At 38.7% G+C, this 27878-nt stretch overlaps 1 protein-coding gene across 1 annotated transcript; it reads right to left on the minus strand.

The window, feature by feature from the left end:
- Positions 1-4876: 4876 nt before the first annotated feature.
- On the minus strand, positions 4877-12737 carry LOC128874136 (putative mediator of RNA polymerase II transcription subunit 26). Its single transcript, XM_054118502.1, has 4 exons — positions 12692-12737; positions 12553-12626; positions 9237-10985; positions 4877-7737 (listed from the first exon to the last, which is right to left on the minus strand). Exons 1-4 carry the CDS (start codon positions 12735-12737, stop codon positions 5536-5538), a joined length of 4071 nt encoding a protein of 1356 aa, XP_053974477.1. The 3' UTR covers positions 4877-5535.
- Between the last annotated feature and the right edge of the window lie 15141 nt (positions 12738-27878).

A 27878-nucleotide genomic window follows, 5' to 3' on the forward strand; every position in this document is an offset into this window, starting at 1 on the left:
CAGTCAGTAGGACTCAGTTATTATTATTATTATTTACAGTCCTATCACATAATTCTTGAGAATCTTATTTTTTATTTTCAAGTTCTGCAGCCTTTGACAAAATTCGACATGATAGAAGGCCTAAGTGAACTGCCTCTGGATTCGATACCTCTCCTACAGAACCAGAGATGGGCAGTCTATACGCGAATTTTGAATAAGAAATAAAGTAGAATAAATATTAGGGTTTGTATCGTAGAACGAGACACTTCATTTGTCGATGCGTCTATTACAACTAGACTGCAGATTTTATGCATTTATGATATAAACTAATGTAATAGACGCATGCTAAACGTTAACCTAAAGGTATGCGCACTTATGCAAAATAAAATAAAACGATATCATTATAATAATTGTAGAATATATTCAGCATACATTATGTATATTTTACGTATGTTTCCCATATTATTGCATCAAATCCGCAGTCTAATTACGACGAATACAGATTCAATTGTTGAGTCGAATAAACATCGCGAATTACTGTGGGGTGCTTTTACTCGTCGTCGATTATTGGGAATAAAGTTTTGCCCATCTTTGGGTCCTGAGATCTTTCCGACCGTGTTTTGTCTGCGCCTAAGATTTCTGTATGCAGGTTCGTATAATGGAGAGCAGAGATCGGCAAAATAAAAATTAAATCGTCTTACTTACTAATAGATTGAATTATTTAATCCAAATAAAAACTATACTACTTTATCTAATTGAAAATTGTACTGAGTTCGTTAAAACTAAAATATTCAACTTGGTTAAAATTTCAAATAACAAATAAAACATGATTAACAATTATTCATCCCTTAATCTTCGAAAAAACAGCAAAATTTGAACCGTGGCATGAAGTACTCCAAACAAAAAAATAATTTTGCGAATAAATTGCACCCGTTGGTTTTATTGATGTATTCGATTAAAGTTTTGCCCATCTCTGCCTGAGAGAAGAGCACCCCCGGGTGGAATTTAGATTTGGCCATCAGAATTTTCGCGAAAGGTTATTTCCTCTATCCGTCAGGATTCAGTGTCAACACGAGCATGACTAATAGCGTCCCTGTCGTCGAAACACAATTTATGACAGAGCGGACACTTTTCTCGCATCGAGGATGTAGCTCTCGGGGGCACTCTTGGCAGCTTCTTGCTGTACATACGAACGAACAAAAAAAAAAATTAAACAAACAACGTGATAATAACGCACTAAAGTGGACCAACGTCGAAGCCACACATGGAAATTCTAAAAAGGGTCGTAGAGTAGAAGGACTCGCTTGAAAGTGTTAGTGGTACATCGCGTTAATCTTTCGGCCTGACGATCTTCTCATAGCTCGTTTATGATTGGATATTGAGCTACCAGTGCCATGTTCCACGCACGAAGCAAGTTTTTGGTTCCTATAGTCATAACGTTTGCTTAGCGTGTACTTGGTGTTAGCTGAGTGTTGAGTTATTGCGGTGGGGCAGTGAGTTCGTTTTTATTTCTCAATTTTATTTATAATTTAGTACATTATTAAGATATATACCTTTTATTATTTTTCAACTTCTACATTCAATTTAATTTGGAAACATCCACATCCACTACAACCAGAATTGAATTTTTCTTAATATCCCAAAACCTTCTGTGTCGAATCTCTTCTACATTTCAAATTTATTTTACCACATCAGTTCAATCACCCAGAAAAATCAATCATCCCTCCAATTTATTTCTCCAGCATCTCCTACATCCCACCTTCTAAATTCGATTTAATTTAAAAACATCCACACCAGAATCTAATTTTATCAAATACCCCAAAGCCCTTATAAATATCCAAGTGGAGTACTTTGTCACAACTTTCCTCGAAATGAAAGGGAATTTACTCCTTGACCCAGTACCATATTTTGTTCGAATAATAAAATAGCTAAAATTGTTCCGTGTCCATCGACGCTTTTCGTGTCAGCTGCCCGAATGGCGAAGCCCACGGGTGACAACCATGCGAAACGTGGGCGTTCCAGTGAGAATGAAACGAACGTTCGAGCCGAAGGACTAACCATAGTTAAGCGTAGTTACCAGAACTTTTATCGGCTTTAGTTACGTTAACGTACAACGCTGTCTAAAAGGTTTATATAGGGGACAAGTATTTCCGTGAATTATATGTATACATACGTCGTATTTATATACACACACGGTATACCCGCAAAACTTCCTTTTCTAGTACGTTTTGGAATAAACAAAAAAAAAAAATAAACTAAATAAACTAAACGGTCTTGATTGTTACAACGCTACAATTTTTGTATTCTTGTTGTACATAAGTCGTGAGATTTGTAATAGCGTAACCGAGAATCATAGGATTAGGTGTTACAGGTGTATATATTTTTTTATATAATTTCAATTTCAGTTGGAAATGTTGCCAAAAACGTAACCATCAAGAGGAAAACGAAACAAAAGCTTTGTCAATGCTAACGCGATTAGGATTTCGCAGCTTTAACCTCTTTAACACTTGGTCACCAAGCTACCACTGTTTAAAAATAATACTAATAATAATAATAGTTTTACTTTTTATTTTTAATAGTTCCCTTCATTTTTCGCCTAGTTTCCTTGCAACGTTGCTGAAATAAGCACGGTGAATTCCCGATTGTTTACAGCGCGGGGAGAAACACCTGAAACAGTGAGCTTCGAAAATTCTAATAGTCTAACTTTTGCTATTGTATAAGTAATGAGCTTTTACGTCCGCGTTGCTCGCGACTGCATATATTTTTTATCGAAAACGGCTCTCGAGCAGATTGTATCGCGCGTCGATAAGTGTATGCACACAATTCACCCTTAGGCGAACATCGAATTTCGAGCTCTTCGTTGTCTAAACTAAAACTACCCCCGCGTAGTTTCGTGCAAGGACCAATACGTTCATAGACCAAGGTGTATAATTAGTGATCGTTGCTAATTAGTTCCGAACGATTCCTAGGAGGATCGAAGATAAGGAAACGGGTCACGTTCCGCACGACAACTCAGGTCTCTTCGTTCTAGGGAATTGTTTTCTCATTTTTATGGCTGACGTTTATGGTAATGCGCGGTAGAAACGTTGATTATGCTAGTTGAGTTTCCTTGTTCTCTCATATAGTTGGGAGAAGGAAAGAATCTTCTTGGGGGAGACTCCTATTATTTATTTTTGAGGGTGGGCAACTTCTTAAAGCTTTGTTGGGCGAGTGATGGGTTCGAACGTGCAACGAGTAGGGGAGAAATCTGATCAAATGAAATTGAATTAATTTCTGGGCATACGTATGTGGATGCTATGATAAAATCAATTTTTAATTCGATAGCATTCGATTCGAGTAGTGAAACCAAAGTAATCTATTTATTCGTTGACTCCGTCACAGTCTTGAACCTCTCACTACCCCCAATCCACGTTAACCCCAAATTAAAAATTTGTAAATTATCACTGAACAACCTCCTCTATTGATCAAAAGGAAGAAAATTCAAACAATATTTGTAATAAATTTATAGAACTTCCCCTCCTTTACCACAAGGTCGATTCTTTCCTTAACTCGACTATAACAAATTAATTCTTATCGATGTGCATACACAGAGTTTAGCTGCAACGTCCACTTCTTGCTCACTCCGATTCCAGTGGGCAATGTAAATACTTTCGGTATGCGTGTGCCTACTTCGTCTGATAGATTAACAATTGTTACTGTATATATACATATAAATATATATATATATATAAATATAGCGTATACTGTACAACTGTACCTTGAATGACTGACAACAAAAAAACACGTTAAACTAATTGTCAATTACATGGAATTTTACACGATGTACACGATGGGAAACGGTTTACGAGTACTTGTTAACGAGTATATTAAATGTGTAATGTATGGCCTGTGCATAATTCTAAATTAGGTACAATCAAAGTAATTCCGTAGGCCTATACACGTATATACATATACACGCGCGTGTATTTGTGCGAGAGAGCGAGAAAGTGAGAGAGTAAGTGAGAAAGAGAGACGATGGAAGTCATTCGACCCTAGAAACGTACGTAGTCTCGGGTAAAGTACTATTTTGCCAGTTTTAGAGTATATTAATTGCGTTTTACGACATTTGTAATTGAGAAACGGTGGGTCTACTTTATAAAAGGAAACGTTACTTTTCAAATTAGTATTTTACTCGCCTGCGGCTACACGCATGTAAACAATTATCGTAACGATATTAAATGGATTGTAAATCAACTTGGAATATTAATTACCGTGTTTTAATCTGCATTACCCGACATACTGCATTCCCTTGTCCGATATATCGAAGTAGTAATTAAAAGCGAGGAATTAGTTTAACTAGTCTATTTATTTAATGCATATACATTATATATATTTACAGTGTTCATATAAATTAACACGATGTACCGACCTTAGCGATTGTTTCGCTATTTACGTAAGGATGCATAAACATATTAGGAGGTCATGAAGGTTATGGAGACGATTTTTATTTAACTTAGCTTCTTTCAGGTAAACATACGTGCTACCTGATAATAGGAAAGACTATTTTTTCCTGTGTTCCGTGAACGATTATCCCAAGTAAGTATACAATTATATCTCGAAATAGGAATTTTACAAAGTTCACAGGAAAATTAACAAATCCACTTTGTTACATTAGGAAGAATGTAGATAAGAGTGATCCTTATGTCAATGCATCAATTACATCATTAAATAACACTCATCGTCGAGCACCCATTGGCTCGAATCGAATAAGATAAACGTTCTAAATATTTACATTTACAAAACATCTCGAAGGGTCCATTATTTTTCGATATAATTAAGAAAATAAGGGACGCTTCGTTTCGAATTTCAATCATGCGGCTAATTGTGCGTGTTTTAAATAAATTAATGGCATAATTTATTTCGTTACGTCTAGAATAGAATTGAGAATAATTTTATACATTCATTTTGCGAGAATATTTAAGCGAACATTGCACGTATCTTATTATTTTCCAAAGTGTGCTATAAGACGACCCGTTGCCATTAATTAAGCAACTTTATTTCATGAAATATACTCTGTATTCGTTTTATAAATATAAAATCCACAGCCACAAGGGATAGCTCTCTCGAAAATTAAATCAAATTCTCGAGCATAAGAGACCCCCTGCCAATTTTCCAGATTCCATTCCAACGCTTCGATATCTCCCGATTAAAAATTTGAAGAAGAAATTCATCAACACTAAAACAAACTATAGCTCACTTCAATTAACACTAGGTTTACGGAGATTTTTACCAGATTTTTTATTAATGAAGCGACGCATTACTAAGTGAAACCAATTTACTAAAACTAATTAAATGGTTTACACGAAAATTAATTTAGACATACGATAATCTCTTTATACTAAAATACTACTTTATAATAAAAGTCACCATAAATGGTTGACAAAAAGCCCAAACGGTTTCTGTAAAACCTTCTAAAATTTTGGATAGGTTGAAATGATCTGTAAACCTAGTGTTAACAATCCCAAACAGTCAAATTGCAGGTGGATCTATCAAACAGAACTTTAAATCGCCTGCGCTTTAGCTTTTCTTGGAAATTTCCTGAAAGAATGCCTCGATCGGTAAGGTAGGCTCCTCGGTGGGTAACTTGAAATGCGAGGCGACGACTCTGCTCTCGGGGGAGACCGCTTTGAACAATCCAGGCTTGTCGTAGAGCGCAGAAGCGGAGCTGGTCAGATCGGCCACGCTTTGCGACGCCTTAGCGAATAATTCCTCCTCGTCTGATTGGACGTCGAAGGCGGTCGTTGTCTCATGTTTGCCTTCGTTTGTCGTTTTCTCCGTCGTGGCAGCGACTTGTCGGTCAGCAGTACTAGTTTCCACCACCGCGGACTCTTCCACGCTTTTGGCAGTACTAGTGACAACCTGTTCCGCAGGTGGATTTTCATTTTCCACGTGGAAACCAGCTCCACTTTCGCTTTCATCCGCATTCTTCTCCTCTTCCGTAGGATTGAGCTTCGTTGGAACATTCGTAGAAACCGCTTCCTCCTTTTCGACTGGGATCTCGTTAGCTGCTACTCTGGTAGTCCCCATTGTGGTGGCGGCTGAGTAAAAACTGGTTTCCTCGGCGGCCATTTCCGTGGCCTCAGCCTCTTTTCTATCGTTGTACGGGGCCGTCGAGGTTTCCTTTTGCGCTGCTAGCCTGCTTTTCATCACTGGTCGACGTCTCACCGAGGATGAGAAGACATTTTCGGGTCTGGCAGTGCTTGGTTTCGACTGGTTATCGTTCTCGTATTGTTGAGACCTGCTGGGACTGCTAGTGGTCCCAGAAATCCTGCTTCTGTAAACGTTGCCGTTGACGGGCCTTCGCTTGGGGACGAAACGATGGGACCTCTCCGTGGTGGAGGATGTAGTATCTTCCCCTGTGTACTCCTGATCTTTAGAAGTCAGTGGAGCAGGCGACGTTGTCCTGTAGCTAGCTCTGGACATGTACTTGTACCTGCCAGTGGTCTCTCTAACACCATCAGCACCTTGTTGAGCCTGTTGGCTCTTGTAACTGGATCCTCTCTGCTTCGTGTGGGGGACTGGTGCTGCTGAAGCTTCTGTGGTGGATATTTGAGCTAGTCTGCTCTTGTAATCCAACCGACTCTTATAGTCCTTGATGCTGAAGCGGGGCCTGGTGGTGTTCCCGTACCTCATGGGTCGCATCTTGATGGACCTGATCGTCGACGTGCTCAGGACAGGGGCCTGAGTCGTCGAGGAGGTGGTAGTCGTCGTTGGAGCTGATGTAGAGAGACTGGTGCTTGGGCTAGAGCTAGAGCTAGAGCCTGTGCTAAAGCTCGTCGAAGACACAGCTGTTGTTCTATCGAAGTAGTTGCCTTCCGTCTTGCTGAAGAGGTCCTCTAGAGGAATATTAGTAACCACTCCGCTATTCTGTTGGAGATTGTAGCTGTCGTTATTCACGTCCTCGGTTTTGGATTTCGTTACTTCTGTATAGTAGTTCCCTGGGACCACCTGCGTAGTGTCCTCGCGCTGCTCATCCCCAGAGCCAAGCTTCTGCGACGTGTAGTCGTAGTTCTGACTGTTTGGTTGATTTGTTGCGAACTGGTTGTACTCGTTGTACCCTGGAACCGATTCTGTAGGTGTCCTGTACGTGTTTAGCGGAGTGTGGACGATTTCAGTGACGATCTCTGCCTCGAATGGCTCCCCAGGGTTGACCCTGTTCCTGTGGCCAGGTCGTTTCCTAATGTTGGCCTTCTTCTCGGTGACAGACTCGTCGTAGGTGGTTTGGGTTGGCTTGATACGCCTTCTTCGTGAGGTGTCCAACTGCTGGTTCACCTCCTCGGGTCGCTCGTATTTCAGGTAATCGTCACCACCGACCGAAATGGTGATTGGCTCGGGCGTGGTGGTCGTTGGACGCTTTCGTCGCAACGGAGATCCTGGTCGTCGCGTTCTGGCCTTCTGAGTGGTCACTGGTGGCTGAGTAGGTGTTTCCGGGGTTGGGGTCGTCTGGATGGGAACTTCCTCGTAGTGGAGCGTCACGGGCAACGATGTTTCTGGAAGTTCGACCGGCGCTTCCGTTGGCGTTGGCTCGTATGCCAACGTAGTTGTTGGCTTCCTTCGTCTATATTGATCGCGGTGTAACTTGTGCGGTCTGTGCGGTCGTGGCTCTGTCTGAGGTTCACGGTAATTCGATTGTTCCGGTTGATTTTTCACGTGGTAGTCCTCGTACTGCTGGTTCAGGTTAATGGGACTCTCCGAGTTTACGTAGTCGGGCTGGGATACCTGCGGAAACGTTTACACATTCCGTTAAATGGTTATTTTCCGTGGTTTGGATCCTTCATTCATAAGTTTATAAGTGTATATTTTTGTGTACGTTTATAAATCTATAAATTTGTAAGTGCATAATGTTAATACATGTTTATAAATCTATACATTTTATAAGTTTATATGTTTATATACGCTTATAAATTCATAAGTTTAAAAGTTTCGCATACCAATACGTTCATAAAGAGTGTAGTTTATAATAAAACGGTATACATAACGCGGAATTAAAATTTCTTCGCAATAAATATTGTTTACGATACGATCAGCTCAGTATCGTAGCTTTACCCTTCGTCAAGGGGACGTGTTGTTGGAATCTTTGCTCGCTTGCTACCTAAGTACCGCGGGCCATTTCTTATATCATTTCGCGAACGTAATCAGCCATACCAAGGGTGGGGGTTTCTCGATCTCTAGACTTCCGCGTGTCAGTATTACAATTACAGCCGAACCGTGAGCACGTGTCGATTTCCGCCGTAAAAGTAGTGTGATTATAGTGATACTAAACTCTACGAGTGTTGCAAAAGTGCTGTTCATCTCATGGGTACATTACAGACTAGTGTAAACCTTGAGGTGGGTGTACATGTTTTCATCATTTTATGGTATTGGCGACGAAAAGACGAAATTTTTTATAACTTCTTGACATCTGTATCACTTATTTATTTGATAATAAGAGTTATTTATTATTTGCATTTTAATCGCGAAATATAAATGGAAAATATCGATAGTTTTATCATTGTTAGAATGTTGTGCGTTTATCACGGTTGACTGTAAACGTGTAATCGTTTGCTTAAAACCTCCTGAGTTTCGAACAAACTCGTAGAAGAGCAAATTAACGTCGCAACGTCTGTTGTTTATACCGGTTCTGAAACTTCTGGCAGTACTTTCGCGCTTTTAGTAGTTTCGGATAATGATGTCGGATGAAAGGGCAATATAGACTGCGATACCTTCTGTTTCGTACCAATCATCGATAAATTAAATATATTTCAAGTCCATATAACGATTAGCAAAGCAAAAAAGTCAGATAAATATTTTTAGTTCCAAGAGAGTTCTTAAACGTACAAATTTTTTTAATACAAACACGATTCTATTATAATAGATGAAATTATTTACTCATTCTCATATCAATACTTGATTAGATTCGGAACAAAACTGATTAACTATTGTTTCCCCTTACAATGTTTCAGTTTTCCTCGACCACTATAATTTAAAAAAATGCAGCGACCGGATCTCGTCGGTAATAAAATCGACGAACTCTTTCTCTATCTTTACCCTACCTGTAATAATGTGTCTGAAAACATTCCTCTCCCTTATCTGCATCCCTCAGCCGAATATTCGTCACCGAAACAACAAACTAAACGCCCACTTAACCTGAAATCCGCCTCGCGGTCGACACTCGTTGCCATCGTTTCTCCCGATTCCCCACGCGTCCCTAAATCGTCCATTCTTTCATGCGAACAAACCTGCGACTGTTGAATCCTTGGCTGCTCGCCAACATCGTAGTACTCCGTAATCACCGGGGCAGCGTCCGTGGTAACCTTCGGGATTTCGTATTCGAACTGGAAGGGTGATTGTCCCTCGACTTTCGCCAGCTGCTGCGATTGATTCCTGGCCGCCTCGACCTCAAACCTGGCCTCGTCCTCCTCCTTCTGTTGTTGGATCAACTCCCTTAGCTCCTGCTGGCGTTTCTTCAGCTCCTCTTGCTGCTGCTTCTCGATCTCCAGCTGCTGTTGACGCTCCTGCTCGGCCAGTCGCTGCCTGTCCCTCTGCAGCAACTGTTGCTGGAGCAGGTATTGTTGCTCGTTGAAGTGTTTGAGCGATATGCTCTCCGGCGTCTCGTACTCGGGCTGAGAGGTCTCAGGACGTATATCGATCGGTAGGACAGAACTTTGGTACTGCGGTGGCTGCGCCTGGGGGCCTATGAAGAGGACCTTGGGCACTTGGGGATCCTGGTTCGAGCCTGTCACCTCCTCGTTGAACTTGGATGGCGGATTGACGCGAGGTAGCACCTCGTTGATATCGGAAGTGTATTTGCTCTTTGGTACCGGCCAGGATGACGGGGGAGGCGTGAGATCTTGATGCTCGGAGACGTAATAAGTATTCGCAACTCCAGAAGTGGGTACAACGGTGTCCTCCACTTGCTTAGGACCGTTACCTTGACCTGGTCGCTTGTAATCCCTCAAATCACCGTTCTGATAGTTAGATGCTTGGCCTTGCGGTGTGGTAGGCGCAGGTGTGGACGAGGCGTACACGTCAGGAGGTAAAAGAGTCTCGTAAGGCAAGGATGGTCTCAGATCGTATCCGTTGTAGACCGTTGGAGGGCTGACGTAGCTAATTTCGTGACTCTCGTGCACCAGGAACGCTGGATCCCTCTCGTAGGACGTCTTGTAGGGGTGAGAGGGATGATTTACATGACTGTAGTAGTTCCCTGGATGGTCGACAATCTGCTCGTTATGCGACTGCGATTGAGACTGGTATTTGTCGTAATTACGATGGTCGTGGTCGCTCAGGCGTTTGTCTTTGCCAAAGTCGGATGCCACCGCCGTGTTAGGAGGTTGGAAGTAGGGCTTGGCGTTGTTGTTGACTTTTAGAGATTCGAAGGGCTGGTTTAGCTTGCCTTGGTAGCGCGGGGGCTGCAGAAGCTGAGGCACGTAGGAGTCGGAGTAGTGTCTGTTCTTGGGATTCATCGGCGATGATGGGGTGTTTGTGGTGGAGGTGTAACCCTTGATGAAGTACGTGGCCGCTTTTATTGGATCTGGCGGTTGGTGCATGCCCTGAGGAACGTAGGGTTGCCGCAAGTACGCAGCGTTGTCTCGTAGCATAGGCTTTCTATGGTGGTCCAGGTCGAAACGGTAGGCGTCCTTGGGCGGAGGGATCAGAAAGGTGTATTCGCGAGTCTCTGAGGGCGCGTATTTGCCCACGTGGTTGTGAGTGGGGGGTTCGATGCGTCCTTTGGCGGCTGCGTGGCTGAAGACTGTGAAGCTACCAAGTATGCTAGGTGGACTGTAGTCGTGATGAGGGATCGGTTTATTCTTCCTTGATTTGTGCTTCTCCGAAGCCGCCATGTGCTCCTGGAGCTTGCCAATAACAGGATGGACGAGGGGATTCCTCTCGAGGTTGGTCGACGGCGAGACGTTGGTGCCGAGCGTTTCCTCGTAGCCATTCGTCAGCGGCCTCCATCCGTTTGCGATCATGGACGATCGCGTCGGTGGCTGCAAGAGAGGGTCGTCGAGAATTCGTACGATGGTTAAACGTTTGCTCCACTTCGGAAGCGGGCAGTTACGGTTATTACTTGTGAATTCAACTTTCTCCGACGAATAGCGAACTTCCCGTTTTGTTTTTCTTTTTTTTTCTTCATGGACGGGAATTTAGGATGAGTAGAAAGTTTTACTGGGTGAATCGAGCGCGGAATCGTTGCGTGTTTGGGTTACCGGAAACGATGGTTTAGGAGGAAGTGGAGGAGCGCGTGCAAGGTGATTTTCTATATGATATTCTGACGAGTAAAATTTATATAGAAAATTACCTATTAGTCATAAGTGTTGATACGTTCGTATTTACATGTAAATGAGAGGTTTAGTTTCATTTATCATTGAATTTTTATATGGTATGATATGAAGCTCTTTATTTTGTGATCATTATTGTCGAAGATAATGAATACGTATATGATAACGATCCATTAATATCTTAAAACAGCAATCTTTTAACAAACTCTTCAAATGTATCAAACCTAATGCATACGCGACATTAAAGTCTTCGTAAATCACTTTTTAATGAATTCACATTATCCACTACCAACTATAATTATTTAAAGTGCAATGAAAGAATAATATACATATTCCCACTACTTTTGAATGAATCAAAATTCATAATATTGATAAATGCACATTTCGGGATTAGAATTATGCATACACGATGTTAACCAGGAACTCGATGGAAGAGCATATTTACGTTGATCTTTACGCGAGTATTAAAACTAACGAAGCTCAACCGAGGAATAAATAAATAAATAAATGAATAAATAAATATGATTGGAGAGTAGGAGTGGCGCCATTGAATTTCCGCAGGTGGCACTGCGGAGGTGGTGAAAAATTCACAGGCTCAAGAAGTGACTGTTGGAATGGTTAGGGATGACTAAAGTAGATTCGTTCTGATTTCTACTCTGTATTCTTTTCGAGAGTCATGCAGTGTCTTCTGGAAATTACAGTCACGCTCTCGTGTTGCGTTTGGACGTTAATTTAATTTTTCTTCCCACGGAAAGAACCCAACGTTTATTTCGTATGAGCTCAAAGTAACTCAAAGAGAAAACTATATGGGAATTTGGAAACTACGGGATATGTAAGAATAACTGAAAAATAATTTAACCGGAACAATATTTAACCACTTTTACATGAATTTAAATTCCATGTTACGCGATGGAAATTTACATTTCATCAGCTTTTTCATAACAAATTGCGCAATCTGTAACAAGGGCTGAATACAAATATAGTTTTGTTTATAATTTAAACTTCAAGCTCGATGAATATTTACCTGGCTACGGTGTTTTGGCTGGTATAGGTAGAAAAATCGATAGCCTTTTAATGGAAAATTAATAAAACATAAAGGCTCTCTGGTATATTCAATTTTAAATTTTAGTAAAAATTTTTAAACAATCTCAAGTTGCATAATTTCTCCGCTTGCTGTTTAATTATTTCTAAGTCGTGTTTATTATTGTTTCATTATTACTAGAGACAAAATTAAATAATTAGCATACTTACACGGAAGAATCGGTAAATTACTTACGGGATTGTTATCAGAACGGTCTATCGATACGGTGATCGCACCCGTGGAGGTGAGAAGCCCCATCGCGAGGACACCTGATTTGCGTAACACGTGAATGTTAATTGGCTCGATCAGGAGCATCCACGCAAGATATACTTACAATTCAGTATAAGTGTCGGCTGCATTGCGACAGACCATGGGACCATTTACGCAAGTGTTCTGCAACAGGAAAAAAAATTGTTCGATCGTTAGAAGGAGGCATCGTTGAAATTACGAAAGGGAAAGAACGGTATTAGCAATTCCGTGAGTCACCCCCTAGCGAGATGCCACTCGATTGGCCAAGATACGAGGACAGGAAAAGTGTAACGCGTGATGCAGAGAAAGCTTCGTATCTATCACTCCATTCTATACCGTTTCCGGTGATATTTTGTCATTTGCGAATTGCAGTGAAACTTGGGAAACCACCGTGGAATTTCACATTTTTACGACTCCGTAATTCCATCACACTTTTACAGCGTACACTTTGAGCTCTCTGAATCGAAAGAAGGAAGAATGGAATAAGTAGCATTGTGTGATCGATTCCTGACGATTGGACGAAGGCATTTTCACTTATTCGAGTCTACTGAGAAATCTTCCGTCGAGCCGAAAATTGCCAGCAAAGGAAGTTGGGAATTTTGAGAAATAATGAAATGGCGATTCCTTTGTTGGAAATTTAATGATAAATTTAATAATAATATATTTATGCATGGTCTTATACAATGTTTTAAATATAAAATAATTTCTCATTTTCCACAATTGAATAAACAAAAATCTTGTACCCTTTTACAAAGACTTTAACGAGAATTAATTTTCTTACAAAAATATATATACATGTCGAATTGAGTAACCTCCTCCTTTTCGAAGTCGGTTAATAAAAGGACATATAAAGATCTTTATTATGAAAACAGAATCAACAAAAATTAAGTTACGTCCCTATAAAATCAGACTTTCTTCAACTATCAGAAAGAACTCGATAAAACTAAACATTTGTTTGGATTTCCCCCTTTAGTTTACTTGCAAATTCACTTTCCAATCAACGAGCCTTGCCACTAATTGACATCAATATTTGCGTATTTTCTACGAACTCAAATGATACAATATTCAAAAAAGCAAATTCGTGTCAGAGAATTCGCGTCTGCGCAGTGACCGCGGGATTTCCTGTGCTGCCCCTGCGCGGTCAAAATCGTCGGTGAATCAGAAAATCAATAGAGCAGGTGCATTTAAATTTCACGCAGATTCCAGTTGAATTAATTACAAGCATCAGCTTTGTTCCACAGAGGGGAGCATTTCTCATTCGACTTTTAGAATGGTTTCCGGTACAAACCCGCGCGAAATTTGAATTACAGACCGAATCGTGTTGGATCGTGTTCGTCGACGATTTCAGAAACAATACCCGTTATCAGAGGCGATAAAAACACCATGCGATTGGTACGATATTATTTTCTCTCGATTTTGGTTGGAAAGTCCAGCAATTATTGCTCTCGGCAATGTTATCAATAGTGCACCAAACAGAGCAAGGCAAAATTGACTTTTTATTGTAATTACTGACAAAGAAAGTTCCTTTACCGAGATTGCTTTACTGAGTGAATTATAAGGAACTGAATGCTTTCAAGAACGAATCGCTGGGTAACGAAATTCACTCTGGAACGAATTGAGCACTATTGGAAAACAAAATCAATCTATGCAGCCATTACGGACACGATTTGTAATAATAAATAGAGTCAGTATCTCGGTGAATTCAAGTGGCTTATACTTTTCAAAGTAGAACTGAACGAAATTTGAAAAATACTAGATTTTATAGGGAGATATAACTGTTAATTTCATTCCAATGGTAGCCGTTATAACATAATTAATTAGGTGTAGAAATTAATTCTGTTCCTTTAGATTCAATCATTTATAACTCTAGTTTGAAAAGATATATTATATTTACTTGTCTTTTTGGTAGATTAATTATAACAATGTATCTATAGACATAACCTAAGTCTCAATCTGATGGTCATTGGAATGCATCTGTACGAAATTTAACACTTTATTTACCGGGAGCCTATTTTTAGGCTTTCTAATTGCAGTATTTAGCTATTCGAATTTATTTACTGTGTTGATGGTTGTCTACGAACAATGTTCAGTGTTTGGAAACAGACTTGGCTTTCGATGTACCCAGTAACAGTATGGAGAAATTATTGTCAGCCTAGATTGGCATATGATACTGTAGAAAATTCCTTCTTGAATTAAAGTCTGTTTCTAAATAAGCCGGTAGATAAAGTGTTAATAGCCATCAAATTTTGCTTAACAATATGCTCCTAAAAGTATTATAATTATCAAGTACACTTGTAATATGCCAGAATAAGAATAATAATAAGCAAAAATTTATATCAATCTTCATATATAAACATATATGCATTGCAATGGAGACCAGATCGATAACCCAGAAGGTTGCCAATTGACCATATAATAACAAACTGATGATTAATTTCACATAATTAATTTCCACGCCTAATAATAATAATAAACAATCGTGTCCAAGAATCCTGACCACTGTACATCAAAATTCCATCCAATCTCCCACGGTCCTCCCCTGCCCAGTTCGTTTGCATAATGAAAACGCTACTGTAACAATAATAATTAGTATCGCCCCTGTCCGCGGATAACGGGGGAATTTAATTATCATTCGTCGTTGGCGTGACGCAAGTTGCTTGATACGCTCGAGCGAAAATTCCAGCGAGAGTTGTTCGTGATTTTTTCTCTAGACTCCTTCGTCACAGTTATCCACGAACTGCGAGCTCGACAACGTCCACGTGTCCAGCGTTCCGTTTCCTTCCAGTCCCCGGTGTACTTCCACGCCGTTGTTGTCCCTTGGCTATTTATTCAACGTCTCCCATTTCCACCATTTTTAACTCGTCCCGTCGTCGACGTTTATTAATCAGATGGGAGAACCGTGGCGCTAAGTGGCGATTAACTGGGCGGACTCGAATCATGGGGATTAGCGAGAGCATGTCGAACGAAAATTCAGCGCGTGTAATTGAAGGTAACGAGTGGTGTTTAAATCCATTTCCTTTCTTGGGCGACTGTCGAGGTCGAAACTTTCATGCGCCACGAACAGGGGCAATTACGTCGGGGAAAAAGGAGAGTGTTGTTATTGTTATTATGGCTGTTTTTAAGGTCTCAGTCGGGCGGGTTGTCGGTGGAAACCGTGAAGATTTATGGCCGGCGGATATGGAGTTATGGTTAAATTAGGCGCGAGGAGTTGTTGTGTGGTCGAAGAGGTGTTTGGTTTGTTAATTGGAGGTTCGTTTCGGGAGTTGGAATAGTTTCGTTGGATTCTTTTGAGGTAGAGAAAGGTGGATACTCTATTTTATGTAGATTTGTCTTCGAAGAGGACAATTATTTTTAATGTTGAAATTTTATATGAGGTATGCACGATTTTTAGGCGTATTATCTCTTGAAATAAAGGAAGGTAGATGATACCTTTTTAAATAGATTGTTCTTCAAGGAATACAATTATAAATTGTACGAAACACAAGCTTCACACTTATTTGGTTCACATACTTCTTACACATATTACTTCTTAAAATTTTTGTTAATTGTCACTGTCATAACAGCAATGTTTCGAGTCCTTTTCCAATATACTATTAATATGTAGCGTTGTCTTCAATTACGTGTAGTAACACAGGATTTTAAAAGAATTAGGGCTACATAGTTCTTCCTTATCCGCTTTACTCGCTGAACCTCTTTCCTCCAGATTACCATCTGTTTAGAAGTCCAGACAACTTTCTCAAAGAAAAGCGACTGGTTAACCAAGAAAGTGTGGAAAATACATTCAAAGAGTTAATGGAGTAAGGCACCAGGCGGTTCCTTTAAGTACTGACTAAACAAAAAAAAACAGCTACTCTAGCTGTTTTACTTTAAATAGAACTATGAGCCTCGAATGTATCAGATTTCAGAACTAACAACAATATTTGATACCCTATTTTTAATGTAGGAAATAACATTCACGGTTATTTCACTTTTGATGTATCATTACATCAATTTTATTTCAAGTCATAAATCCACATGTACATTAAAAGGTACTATTATTATTCTTTTCTAGAGCAGCTACTCTTTCCTCGAATCGTGTAGTAAATTTAATTAATTGATTCGTTTCCCTTCAATTACTCGAACTACTTAACAGTACTTTTCATTGGAAATAAAATTCTCCCGTATGTGTTATGCACACACGTACCATCTGGTCAAGACATTCTCGTTTAGAATTCACGTAATTTAACCGAATTACGCAGTGACCTTTGGTACACTCTCCAACGGATTCCATTTCCTCGTATTAATTCTCGTAGCTCGTTTTCCCTTATTTTTTGTCCGTCCGTGTTCCCTCGCTGCATTTCCCAGTGTTCGTCTTCGGTTCCACGCACTTTAATAATTTTAATTAACTTCAACGACTTATTTTCATCCACGGACACAATGCCCTTTCATTTCATTCGCCTTTCGACGTGAACTTAATATCTTGATCTCGTCGCGGCGTATATCGGGTGTCATTGTTCGCCTCGTGAGAGATTGACGCGCGAATTATTGGGAATTACGACGCTCGTCATCCGAGGGGATGGACGGTATTCTTGGCTTGGTTAAAAATTGATAATAATGAAATAAGGACGAACTCTATTATTATAGGTTATTATAAGTTACTCTTTAAATGAAGTTTCGGAAATTGTGGTATATTTATAGTTATACTTTGTGTTCGTATTTTATTTTCATAACTTTTATATAGGCATTGGCATTTATCATGTTTCATATCATATTTTAAATTCGATTCTTATATTTATGTTTTACATTCATATTTTATGTTCATATTTTACGTTCATATTTCATATTCATTTTTTATATTAATATTTTACATTCAATTTTATATTCGTGTTTTACGTTCATTCTTTTTGTTCGCCTTTTACATTCGTATTTATATTCACAAAAAAGGGACTTCAATGGCGAATAATAGTGAAACGGAGAGAAAAAAACAGGAAGGTAGACAGAGGGGAAGGAGGAGGTTATGGCACTCGAGGGTATCTCGATCTCTCGAGGTGGAATCACGCGAGTTCCCCTGTAATAAACTGATAACCACAGCCAAAGAAACAGGATACCCTTAATTATCTCTTCGTACACATTACCTCCACCAACTTTCTACGCTGTGCGTTCGCGGATTAACTAACCTTTCAAATGCTTTCGTGCCTCCTCCCGTTTATTAGAAAGGGAGATGGAGGTGTTCGATAAAAATTGCAAGTGCGGTTCATTCGTGTCGATAACGAGAAGTTTTCTTCTTGCTCACGTTTTTTTTTAAATTCTCAGAGGAAGACTATCGCGGCGATTCGGAAGTTTCGACGCGATAACGAATCGGAGGAGTGTAACGTTTAATATTTATAACGACTTCCTGCTGAAATTAACGGCGGAGAAAGGGTGCTCGGATAGAAAATGCAATTATCGAATTTATTCTAGTCTCTTACCGTTGCATGACGAGCAAAGTGTTCCTGGACACTACGTGCTGCAGCTATTGATTTCTTTCGACGTGGTTATTGTTGTTCGGTACATGTGCATGTGTATTGTTGTTTAGGGGAAGTGATCTGTTGTGTCTTCTTTGTATCGTGATATTCAAACTTTTATTTGTAGTTAAACTAAAGTATTAAAGAAGACATAGGAAAAGTCTACCTTTTCAGGATGAAATAAAATTCTCTGTTACATTCATTTAAACATTAAGAAACGTTCTGAAAACAATGAATATTTCATACAAACTGTCTGGCCATCAAGCATGCCTAACACAATAAATAATAAAAATAGTTCGAGTTATAGAGAAATCACAAACACACAAATTAGTTTCATTTTACGTAATTATTCCTCTTGAATTTTTATTAATAGATTGCTCGTATCAAATGTTCTTCTCCTCGCGCGAATGAAACAGAAAATTAGCAAAGGGTTTTTTCTATGATTGTTGTCTGCAATAGAATTTTGCCCATTGGCTGCCATCCCTCGACCCAAGAAACGTAATTCGCATGCGACTCGTTCCCGCGTTACTCGCGTGGGTGCTTTCACTTTTCCGCAACGGTCCGCCCCGGTTTATATTATTTCACCGACGGGATTCCGTTTTATATCGCACATTACAGTGAAAGTCTCTAATTTCAGGAGACAAATTCCGGCACACGTTGTTCCGTCCCCGTTTCGAGCAGTTGCAGTCGATTCTAGCGGGTCTCGTTCTGATAATGTCAACCGCCCATTGGGTTAACCCCTTGGCGACCATTTCCGTATCACCTACAGGTTAGAACCGGGATTTCTGGTTGAATTTTTTCGTATTCAAACTTGTTATATACTCTGGAGGAATGTTGATTAATAGCAAGGAGCTTGGCTGCATTTTCCATGAATTTAGTCAGGTATAATCTTGAAGGTTTTGCTCAAAAAGGGGTAATAATAATTTTAATAATAATCACAGCCAGTACCTTCACTAATTAAATAACTTATTCTTTTCAAAGGAGGATAAAGAGTTCCTAAATAGAGTTTCATTTGAATTGGAGTTATATGGAATTCACAAACACACTTTGAAATGTGTGTTGGTGATTTCAACGTCAAGAATGGAAATCATTCATAGGTAGATTTTCAAAAAATTTGATGATTAGTCAGGAGGATGAGAGGCTGGTCTATTTGTTTTCAAAAAGTGACGCGATTGCAATAATTAAAATGTTTCCGTACAGGCCATACCACACAATTTTAATTTGCAATTATTTTCGTTAACACTAACCTATTCAATGTTTACCTAATAATACCCTACAAGTGAAAGAAAGGTATTTCAACATTTAAATAAAGAAAAATTCGACAAATCCCAACCCTAATCTCGAAGACACCCCACTTTGAATTACATCGATGCAAAAAGATAAAGATTTGCATTCTGCACTGTTAACTAGTGCATTTTTCTAATTCCAACGTCTCTTGATGCTAGTCTCGTACCTCAACATCACGCTTGGTAACCGACACGCATTTAGTGTTAATGAGTGTGTCATTGGGCTGGGTGCCGTATATAGTTACGTTCGTTTGGTTGTCGAAGGAATTCCGTTCAAAGGGAGAGGCGAATCGTTCCTTTTACGACTCTGACCGATCGTGGAAACTTTCTATCTCTAACGAGACATCGATGTTTGTCATTGTTGCGACGAGGATCCCCAGGTTAACCCGCGTAATGTCCTGGGAAACACAGTTTTCAGCCAGGATTGCGTCACACGATACTCGCGTCATTATTAGATCTCTACTTTGTTCTCAGGGGTGTATTCATCGTTGGTCGTGTATTTTAAAAGTGAGCGAGTACTTTAAATCGTGTGCTGTAAAAGATTAATGAGTTCTAGCGTAGGAGTTCTGTGAAGCCTACACAGAACTGGGTTAAATACGTATTTTAGATAGTAAATAGTAAATAAATATTTTCTTTCGAATCGTGCATATATTTTTAAAAATAGAATATTTTATTTCGGATCATGCAAGTATTTTTTGAAATAAAATATTTTATTTGTCATAAGAAATTTTCAAGATAATATTTCAAATAATATTTTATTTGAAAAACACTGAAAATATTTGTACCATAGTTCGGAATATTTTATTTTACTAAATTATAGTGTAAACAAAATATATATATCGAATTGAGTAACTCCTCCTTTTTCGAAGTTGGATAAAAAACATATTTATTTTGCTAATCTGAAACAAACGAGGTACTTTTCCTCTGCATTATAAACATACATTCAATGCAGTTCTTCAATGAATACTTCTATTAAGAATCTTCAATAAGAATCTTCATAAAATGAATGATGGAAAGAGATATTCTTCAATCGCAGGAAATCATAATATTTGCAAGAAATAGTTTCTCCATATGTGTATCACACATACATAGTTTATTTTCAAATTAAAAACTATGGAAAGTATTCTATTTTATGCTTTATGTTATTAAAATGAAACATATTTTATTTTATGTGTTAGATTATCAAAATAAAATATTTTATTTGCTGAAATTTTATATCCCATTTGAAATACTATTTTATTTGAATTATGAAGAATCTATTATTTGAAATACTATTTAAAATATTTATTCTACAAATATTACCCACCACCTCTGAGCCTATATTCGTTATCAAATATAAAAAGTTGAACATTAATATCTAAAAACAATTTATACCAAGATTCTTCTAAATAGTAACAGATTTTTCTAGAAATATATAGTTTATTATATTCCTTGAATATTTTTTGTGTAAATACATGACGTTTTGTTTGGAATTGCAAAGCATTCCCTATTCTATCTAAAAATTTGTACAATACGTACAATACATTTAAAATAGATTATTTGTTATATCCCAATTTGAGATTTTACCTAGCTCAGTCCCAAAGTAATTGGCCTTAGGTCCCTATTACTCCAGACACGCCACTGTTTGCTCTGCATGTTCGTAAGTGCGTACGAACAAGAAAGCCTACGAACTCGGTACCTTTCCCAAGGTAACCGAGGAAACCGCGTAAGACGTATGTAAAGCATGGAGAAGGAATTTCCAGTGGAAGTATCGCGATGCATTTGTGGAGTACAGTGACTCCTTGGATTTATGGAATTTCCTTATAATCCACAATCTTTGCAAAAATTCAAATGCCTCTTAACAAGTCCTCCTCCTAAGTACTACAAAATCAAACATTTTTTTAATAATAGTTACAGCCAACGTCTCCACAAATTAAGTGGCCTATTTTTTCCATTGGAGTATAAGGAGTTCCTACAAAATATTTCATTTTGATTGGCCAATTACAGTAGGTGTTGTAGGGAAATTACAATCGTACAAATTTGAAATCTGTGTCTGTGATTTCAGAGTCAACAATAGAAACCATTTCCTTGTAGGAAGCCTTATAGGAAGCATTGTATTCAACTATGATCATCCATACTCCATACTCCAAGTATTAGTTGCTTCTTAAAATTGCATAACAATAATTACGAGCATCGAGTTGGCCCAAATACATTTTATTTCCTCCTATTACGATCACGTAAGAACTGTTACGATCAAAAGAATATTACAATTCGACCCGCAAAGATTTCGACGTTTTATTTGCCAGCAACAAGTTGTCGCGTTAAGTAACTCGATATTGCAAAGGTTTGTAGCTAGTAATTGACGATTAATGCGTAGGCCTATCTAGCCCGTTGCACGCAAGTGGAAAGCGAAAGGCCGAGGGAAACAGAGCGTGACTCTTTCGCGAGATCGTGAACGCGATTCGTTGAAAAACGGGCTCCGCACGTTATCGTGCATTGGCTTTTCGAAACAGCTTGCTTGGATACCTTTCGAACGGGACTGGACGCGAAACATTTTCTTGTCTCGTTTAATTTGCCACTTTTTGCACGGACGAGAGTTATTACGTCTACAAAAATCTACAACTCTAACTATCTTGCTCCACTTCCACCTTAAATACTGTTCGATTAATCGGTATCTGCTACCAATCGTAGCTAAGAAAATACAAAAAATGGTCTTTAGGAAAAATTTCTTTTTATCTTCACACGTGGCCCTTAAAATAGAGCAACTTTGTCCTAAAAAATTTTGTGTACGATCATAAATAACAGAGATGTTTAGATATTCCCCTCGAAGTGCCCTAAAAGCATACAAACACCATAAGGAAACAACTAGGGGTGTGCGGGATCCCGGTCGGGACGGGAATTCTTCCCAGAATCGGGATGGAATCCCGAGAATTTCGAAATCCCGAATACATCCGGGATTCCCGTGAATTTCGAGATCCCGTAAATGTTTGGGATTCCCGGGAATTTCGAAATCCCGTACATTCGGATTGCTGAAATTTTCAAAAATAACAACATTTTCGGAAATCCCAGATATTATTTTATATCCCGTACATTCTCGGGAATCTCGGATATTTTCGGGAATCCCGGATATTTTCGGGAATCCCGGACATTTTACGTGAATCCCGCACACCTCTAGAAACAACTATACCTCGCGAACAAGACCACATAGGACATAAGTTTATATGAACTTTCTTCGCCCTTTTTGTGTCCCAAATCCAACATCAAAATAGGTTTCCCATTTTGGGTTGCACGTGGATGGGTATATTGTAGATCCGATATACAGCAAGCTTGGGACCGATATCGTATCAATACGTAACCGATACAGACCGATATAGAACGGATACAAGCATAACGGGTACCTTTCCCATCCGCGATTATTTCGGTTTTTCATCAATGTTTCAGCACGAACCTTCGTGCGTCAGTTTGTAACAAGTTATATCAAGTTATAACGAGTTTCAATCCCCGCGATAGGGTGTCCGACAATTTGGAAATTCTTGGCGGTGGTGATAAGCAACGACCGTTATAATACAGGCAATTAACAGCTATTAGTCATGCTCAACGTTCAGTGAAATGGGAGACGACGAAATTAATGCGACGCGGTGCATGTACAGTGGTAGGCATTGTACCGATCGAATAACTGACATGTATGTATTTAGGGGAGCTGTGAATCGACTCTAATTAACACGTCGCAGCGTGTATCGATAACAAATTACCAAGTATATAGTAAAGATACAAATTAGGGGTGAGAAATACTTTAGAGGGTGATTCTACAAGTAAAAGTATGACGAAAATCAAGAATTATGAAATTGCGTTCGAGGCTTCGTGGAGTAGTTATTAAGTATTAAAAGTGTGCACCAAGTGGTGCCCCAAAAATTAATTTCATTTAATTCTTGCTTTACTAAAGAAGATAGAGAAGTAATCTTTTAGAGTATCTAGAGTATCTTTTAGAAGTAATTAAAAGGTTTCAGAAATTGTTTATAAATATAGAATATTTATCAGAAAAACGAATAAAGTGCAAGAGATAATCGGTGTGAATCATGGTCCGAATTTTTTCAAAATTTATAGAGACCTTGAGATTAAGGCATTGAATTTAAATATAAAATTCCATTGAAGTCTATTCACCCATTTTAAAGCAATCATGTTATCAACAATAAAAATGCATCATATCTTCAACAAATATAACATTTTATCAGTCACAACCTGAGCAGTTGGTTCTAAAACCCATTTCTCCAAAGAAAAAGATTTTAAATAGAGTGTTCATTAGCTAAGCAATCTATTTTTTGTCAGAATCTAAAATTCTATCCCTCGATTCCCACGAAAGCGTTGAATGGATAATATGCAAGAATAAATCGATTGTAACGTACAAATGCCTCTAAAAAAGTGGCTGATCATATTTGATGTGCTTTAATGGCTGAGTAACCCGATCAGATATTATTGGAAACGTGACGCGAGCGGGGGAAATTGTACGAAAGGGAAAATGAGCGTGCCAAATTAAGTCTGTTGCATTCAGCGAGCGTAACAAGATAATGGAAACGATCGAAAATGAACAGTCGCAATTAATCTCGAGTCAACGAACGTATGATTTAACTTTCTGCAGTCCCCGATACGTGACGAATTTTGTACATTCGTTTTACACACCGCGAGTCATTGAAGTGGAAAGCAGTATGTTAACGAAACGAAATTAGAGAATCGAGAATTTTATGCTGATTGGATCCATTGCGGTTTAACCGATGCGTGGAGATTCGCGGCTTTGGTTTCTTCCATTTCGTGAAATTACTTTATGGAAAATGTATTCATGACGAACGAGCTTCTGAATTTAATTTGTAATCAAATTTGTTTCATACGATTTTCCTGTCAAAATGGCGCCAAACGAGACATTGCTTTCGATCGTCAGTGAAGAATAAAAATTAATTAAAGGAATTAACACACTTATTTCAAATTTAAAAAGATAATTTGCCTCTGAGGTATAGATACCAATTTTATTCAATAAAAATAAGCATGACATCATACAATTTTCATAGGTAATGCACCTTTTACCACCTCTTTGATGCACGTTATGCAAGTCTGGTTTTGAGTAAATAAATCAACAAACTGCATCCTCGCTTATCCCAAATTTAAAAACATAATTTGCTTCCGACGTACAGACACAAATTGTATTCACTCAAACTAAGATGACGCCATGCAATTTTCACAGATTATGTTCATTTCACCATCTCTTTGATGCACCTTATGTAAATCTGGTTTAGAGTAACTAAATCAGGCAAATTGCATCCGCAGTGTCATCAGGGTGATTACTCATTCGATTCAACTTTCTTCATTGAGTAAATTACGTGGCTCTCCGTCTGTATCCGCAAACCTAACCCAGTCTGTGCGGTGATCCACCGTTTCGACGATGCGAATGACTTTCTTCCATTCATGGCACGCGGTGCGCGAAACAAAGGATTATCGCCGATTGCGTGGGATCGTACCGATTACGTGGGAGCGTCTTATCATCCTTTTTAGTCTTCCCTGTTACGTGTTTCGCGCGTTACCGTTTCGACACACACGTGTTTCTTTTCGCGTATCATTGAATAGCGTTTCTTCTTCCACACTTCCTCGTTACGAATTCCATTGCCTAACAGGCTTGCTTCGTTGCCTCCAGTTTGCTAATTCGTTTGTTCTGATCAAAGAGATAGCCATTGTTCGCGAATCGTCACTCTTTGGATTATGTCATCATTTGCATTGTGCGTCTTCTTTAAGTAGACACGTGCAATTATTTCTCAGGCGAAAATGTCTTGAAAGATTGAAATTGTTAAAGTGGTTTGTCTTTGTATTTTAACATGTAGAATTTTGATAATTGCTCGATTAGGCTTCAGTCAGTTAAAAGTGGAGGAAATTTGTTAATTCGTTGCCCTCAGGGGCTATAGTTATGTTTGATTGTGGCTGCAGTACGGGTGTAGCAATCTCGAGGTACCCGAACTATAAAGGGGCCAGCAAACGACAAAAGAATCTAATGCGTACGCAATCGCGATGTAATGTAAAGCAAGAATTAAACAAAAGTAAAGAAGGAACAAATGTAAGACTGTTTAACTTGAAGGAAGAAAGTGTAGCAATCGCATGGAATATTTTACGAGGCTATTACTTCTGGAGACTTCAATGCTCGTCATCTTTTCGGGCGGTGTGCGCCACTATAACTCTGTTACAAGTCATTCGTTTTATAATATTCTCATAAAGTAGATCAATGTAGTCACGAAGATACATTCAACTATCTTAAAGTATTTATTTACTAATAACTCTACTTCTATAATAAATACAGTTACTCTAAAAAAAGAGTAGAGCACCATATTACAAAATGAGAAAGAGGCCAACAAATTAGTAACTAACTCTCAAAATTTGGTTAGCATTCTGTGGCACAGCCCATCGAAAGCACCTGCGAGTTTAATAAAACCGAAGCATAGATTCACGCGGAATTCGTAAAAAGGGAAACGTTGCACGAAAACGTTTTCGAAAACAGCCGTGGCCGTTGGAGCATGATTTTCTTCATGGTCGACTATTCCCCAGTGGGAATTAACACGAAGTTAGCACCACCCTTGCAGCTGCTAATGCTCGATAAAAACATATTGCACAGTCCATTGATCGCAAACGACGCGTGCATGATGGCGTGTACCTAGCGCTATCGCGAATTGTCATCGAGCGAAACGGAGGATCGAATCGCGTTTCTCTCGTCTGGTCGATTGCAGAGGCGAGAATTAATGGTCGATGGGTATCGGGCTACACCTATGGGACGAACGTAAACGAAAGTTTTATACGTATATCACGAGGATAAATCCAAATGAAGACATTCAGAGGTATAATGAAAAGTTAGATTGTTCTAAGCTATTGGATTATAATAGAGAAGTTGAAAACTATAATGTATGATACATAAAATGAATAATTGAGGCTACTTGTACTTTCCTGGGTATAGTATACGATACATAAAATGAATGACGATCGCTACTTCTATAATAATCGTTAATATATATATCTTCTTCTGGAAGGATGAAGGCATTGAAGTCTCCAAAAACTATTATATATTCTTGTCCAGATCAAACACTTTCTGCATTCTCGATACTCTAATACACGGTTAAATAATTACAAAAAGCAGATTACTCATTTTCTTAACACATTTACCTATACTTCAGAATTTATTTTTACATTCACATGCCAACTTAGGATTTCCATGATTTTTCTGATTATATTTAAATAACATATTGTTTCCTGACCTCCTGTTTAGTAACTCCTACGATATTCAAATGTTGAAAAAAAAAAAATATATATATATAACACCAAAATGGCCTTACTAAAATTAACAACTTACTAAAACAGTGACTCAGAGACATCAATCACGAATAATGTCAATTATATAATGTCATAATGATATTTATATGAATAAACGAATAATTATTTTGTATAATTGAAATTATTGGAACGACTCCATAAGTGAACTTAGACGGTTTGACGAAACAGGATGCGATCGTTTCGCTCGCACTTTCGTGAGTGAAAGATATCGTTTGAGATCCCCTTGGCGTGCATAGAGAAATTTAACGAGCGTGATCGAAGGCGATTAATTGCGTCGAGCTGAGTAGCATGACACGTCGAGGTGAAACGTGAACTGCCTATCATCGCCGAAGGAACGAGCGCGGGAATACAAAGGAGCGGTCTATGAATACCGAGCATGAAATTCTATTTACACTTTCTTGAATATGAACGATACGGAACAACAGCCTTGCCCAGTGGGTCAACATTAAAATCGAAACTGTTTTAGGTGAAAATTATTAGGTGAAAAATATCAAGTAGAATTACTCCAAAATGAATGCTAATTCGGACTTTTACTTTTAAAGAATATTTATTTGAAGCTTTATGATTGAGAACAACATTTTTTCATTATATGTTTGGGTGTTACAGATGGCCCATTATTAAAGGGTCCATTTTAGGGAAGTTTTGTTAGTGTTACAGTAATTTGAATTTTTAAAATGGATCTATAAAAATTTTCTTAGGGCACGATTATATTCTAGAATCCTATAATTTTCTATCGAATCTGTAAAAAAATAAATAGGAACAGATTCATTAGAATGGTGGCTAGGTTCCACCTTCGATTCACAAAAAGCTACTTTATTTTTCTCTCTCCTGCCCGAAAATACCCTTGAAAAGATATATCGCGTTATAATGCACAATTTGTAATTGATAGTTTTGCAAAAAAAAAAGTACACCACCCATTTAGCGATGGGAGTAGGAATAATTCCATACGGGAGGCCGTGAAGTTTCGTTTAATTGGAGTATCCATTGGACGGCTGAAAGCCAGCACTCAAAAGTTTCGCGAGACGAATAAATATGTATCTGCACGCGTGTGTACGTATTCGTTAATTAGTGCATAATTACAAGAACCCTTTTGGTACTTTTAATTAACGGGTTTCTCGACATGCAGCATGATTCACGCAGGGTCGATGCGATATTTATTTCGCAATTG

The sequence above is a fragment of the Hylaeus volcanicus genome, chromosome 3 (genome assembly GCF_026283585.1).
Source record: "Hylaeus volcanicus isolate JK05 chromosome 3, UHH_iyHylVolc1.0_haploid, whole genome shotgun sequence".
In the NCBI taxonomy this organism is placed as follows: domain Eukaryota; kingdom Metazoa; phylum Arthropoda; class Insecta; order Hymenoptera; family Colletidae; genus Hylaeus; species Hylaeus volcanicus.

What these genes read in the sequence shown, in the direction of transcription:
- LOC128874136 (XM_054118502.1), bottom strand. Translation starts at nt 12,737, where the DNA reads ATGGTCCCATGGTCTGTCGCAATGCAGCCGACACTTATACTGAATT. An exon ending in ACCGTTCTGATAACAATCCC is followed by an intron (nt 10,986 to 12,552) that starts GTAAGTAATTTA and finishes CCTCTCTTGCAG; the next exon opens with CCACCGACGCGATCGTCCAT. An exon ending in CAAGGATTCAACAGTCGCAG is followed by an intron (nt 7,738 to 9,236) that starts GTTTGTTCGCAT and finishes ACGTTTCCGCAG; the next exon opens with GTATCCCAGCCCGACTACGT.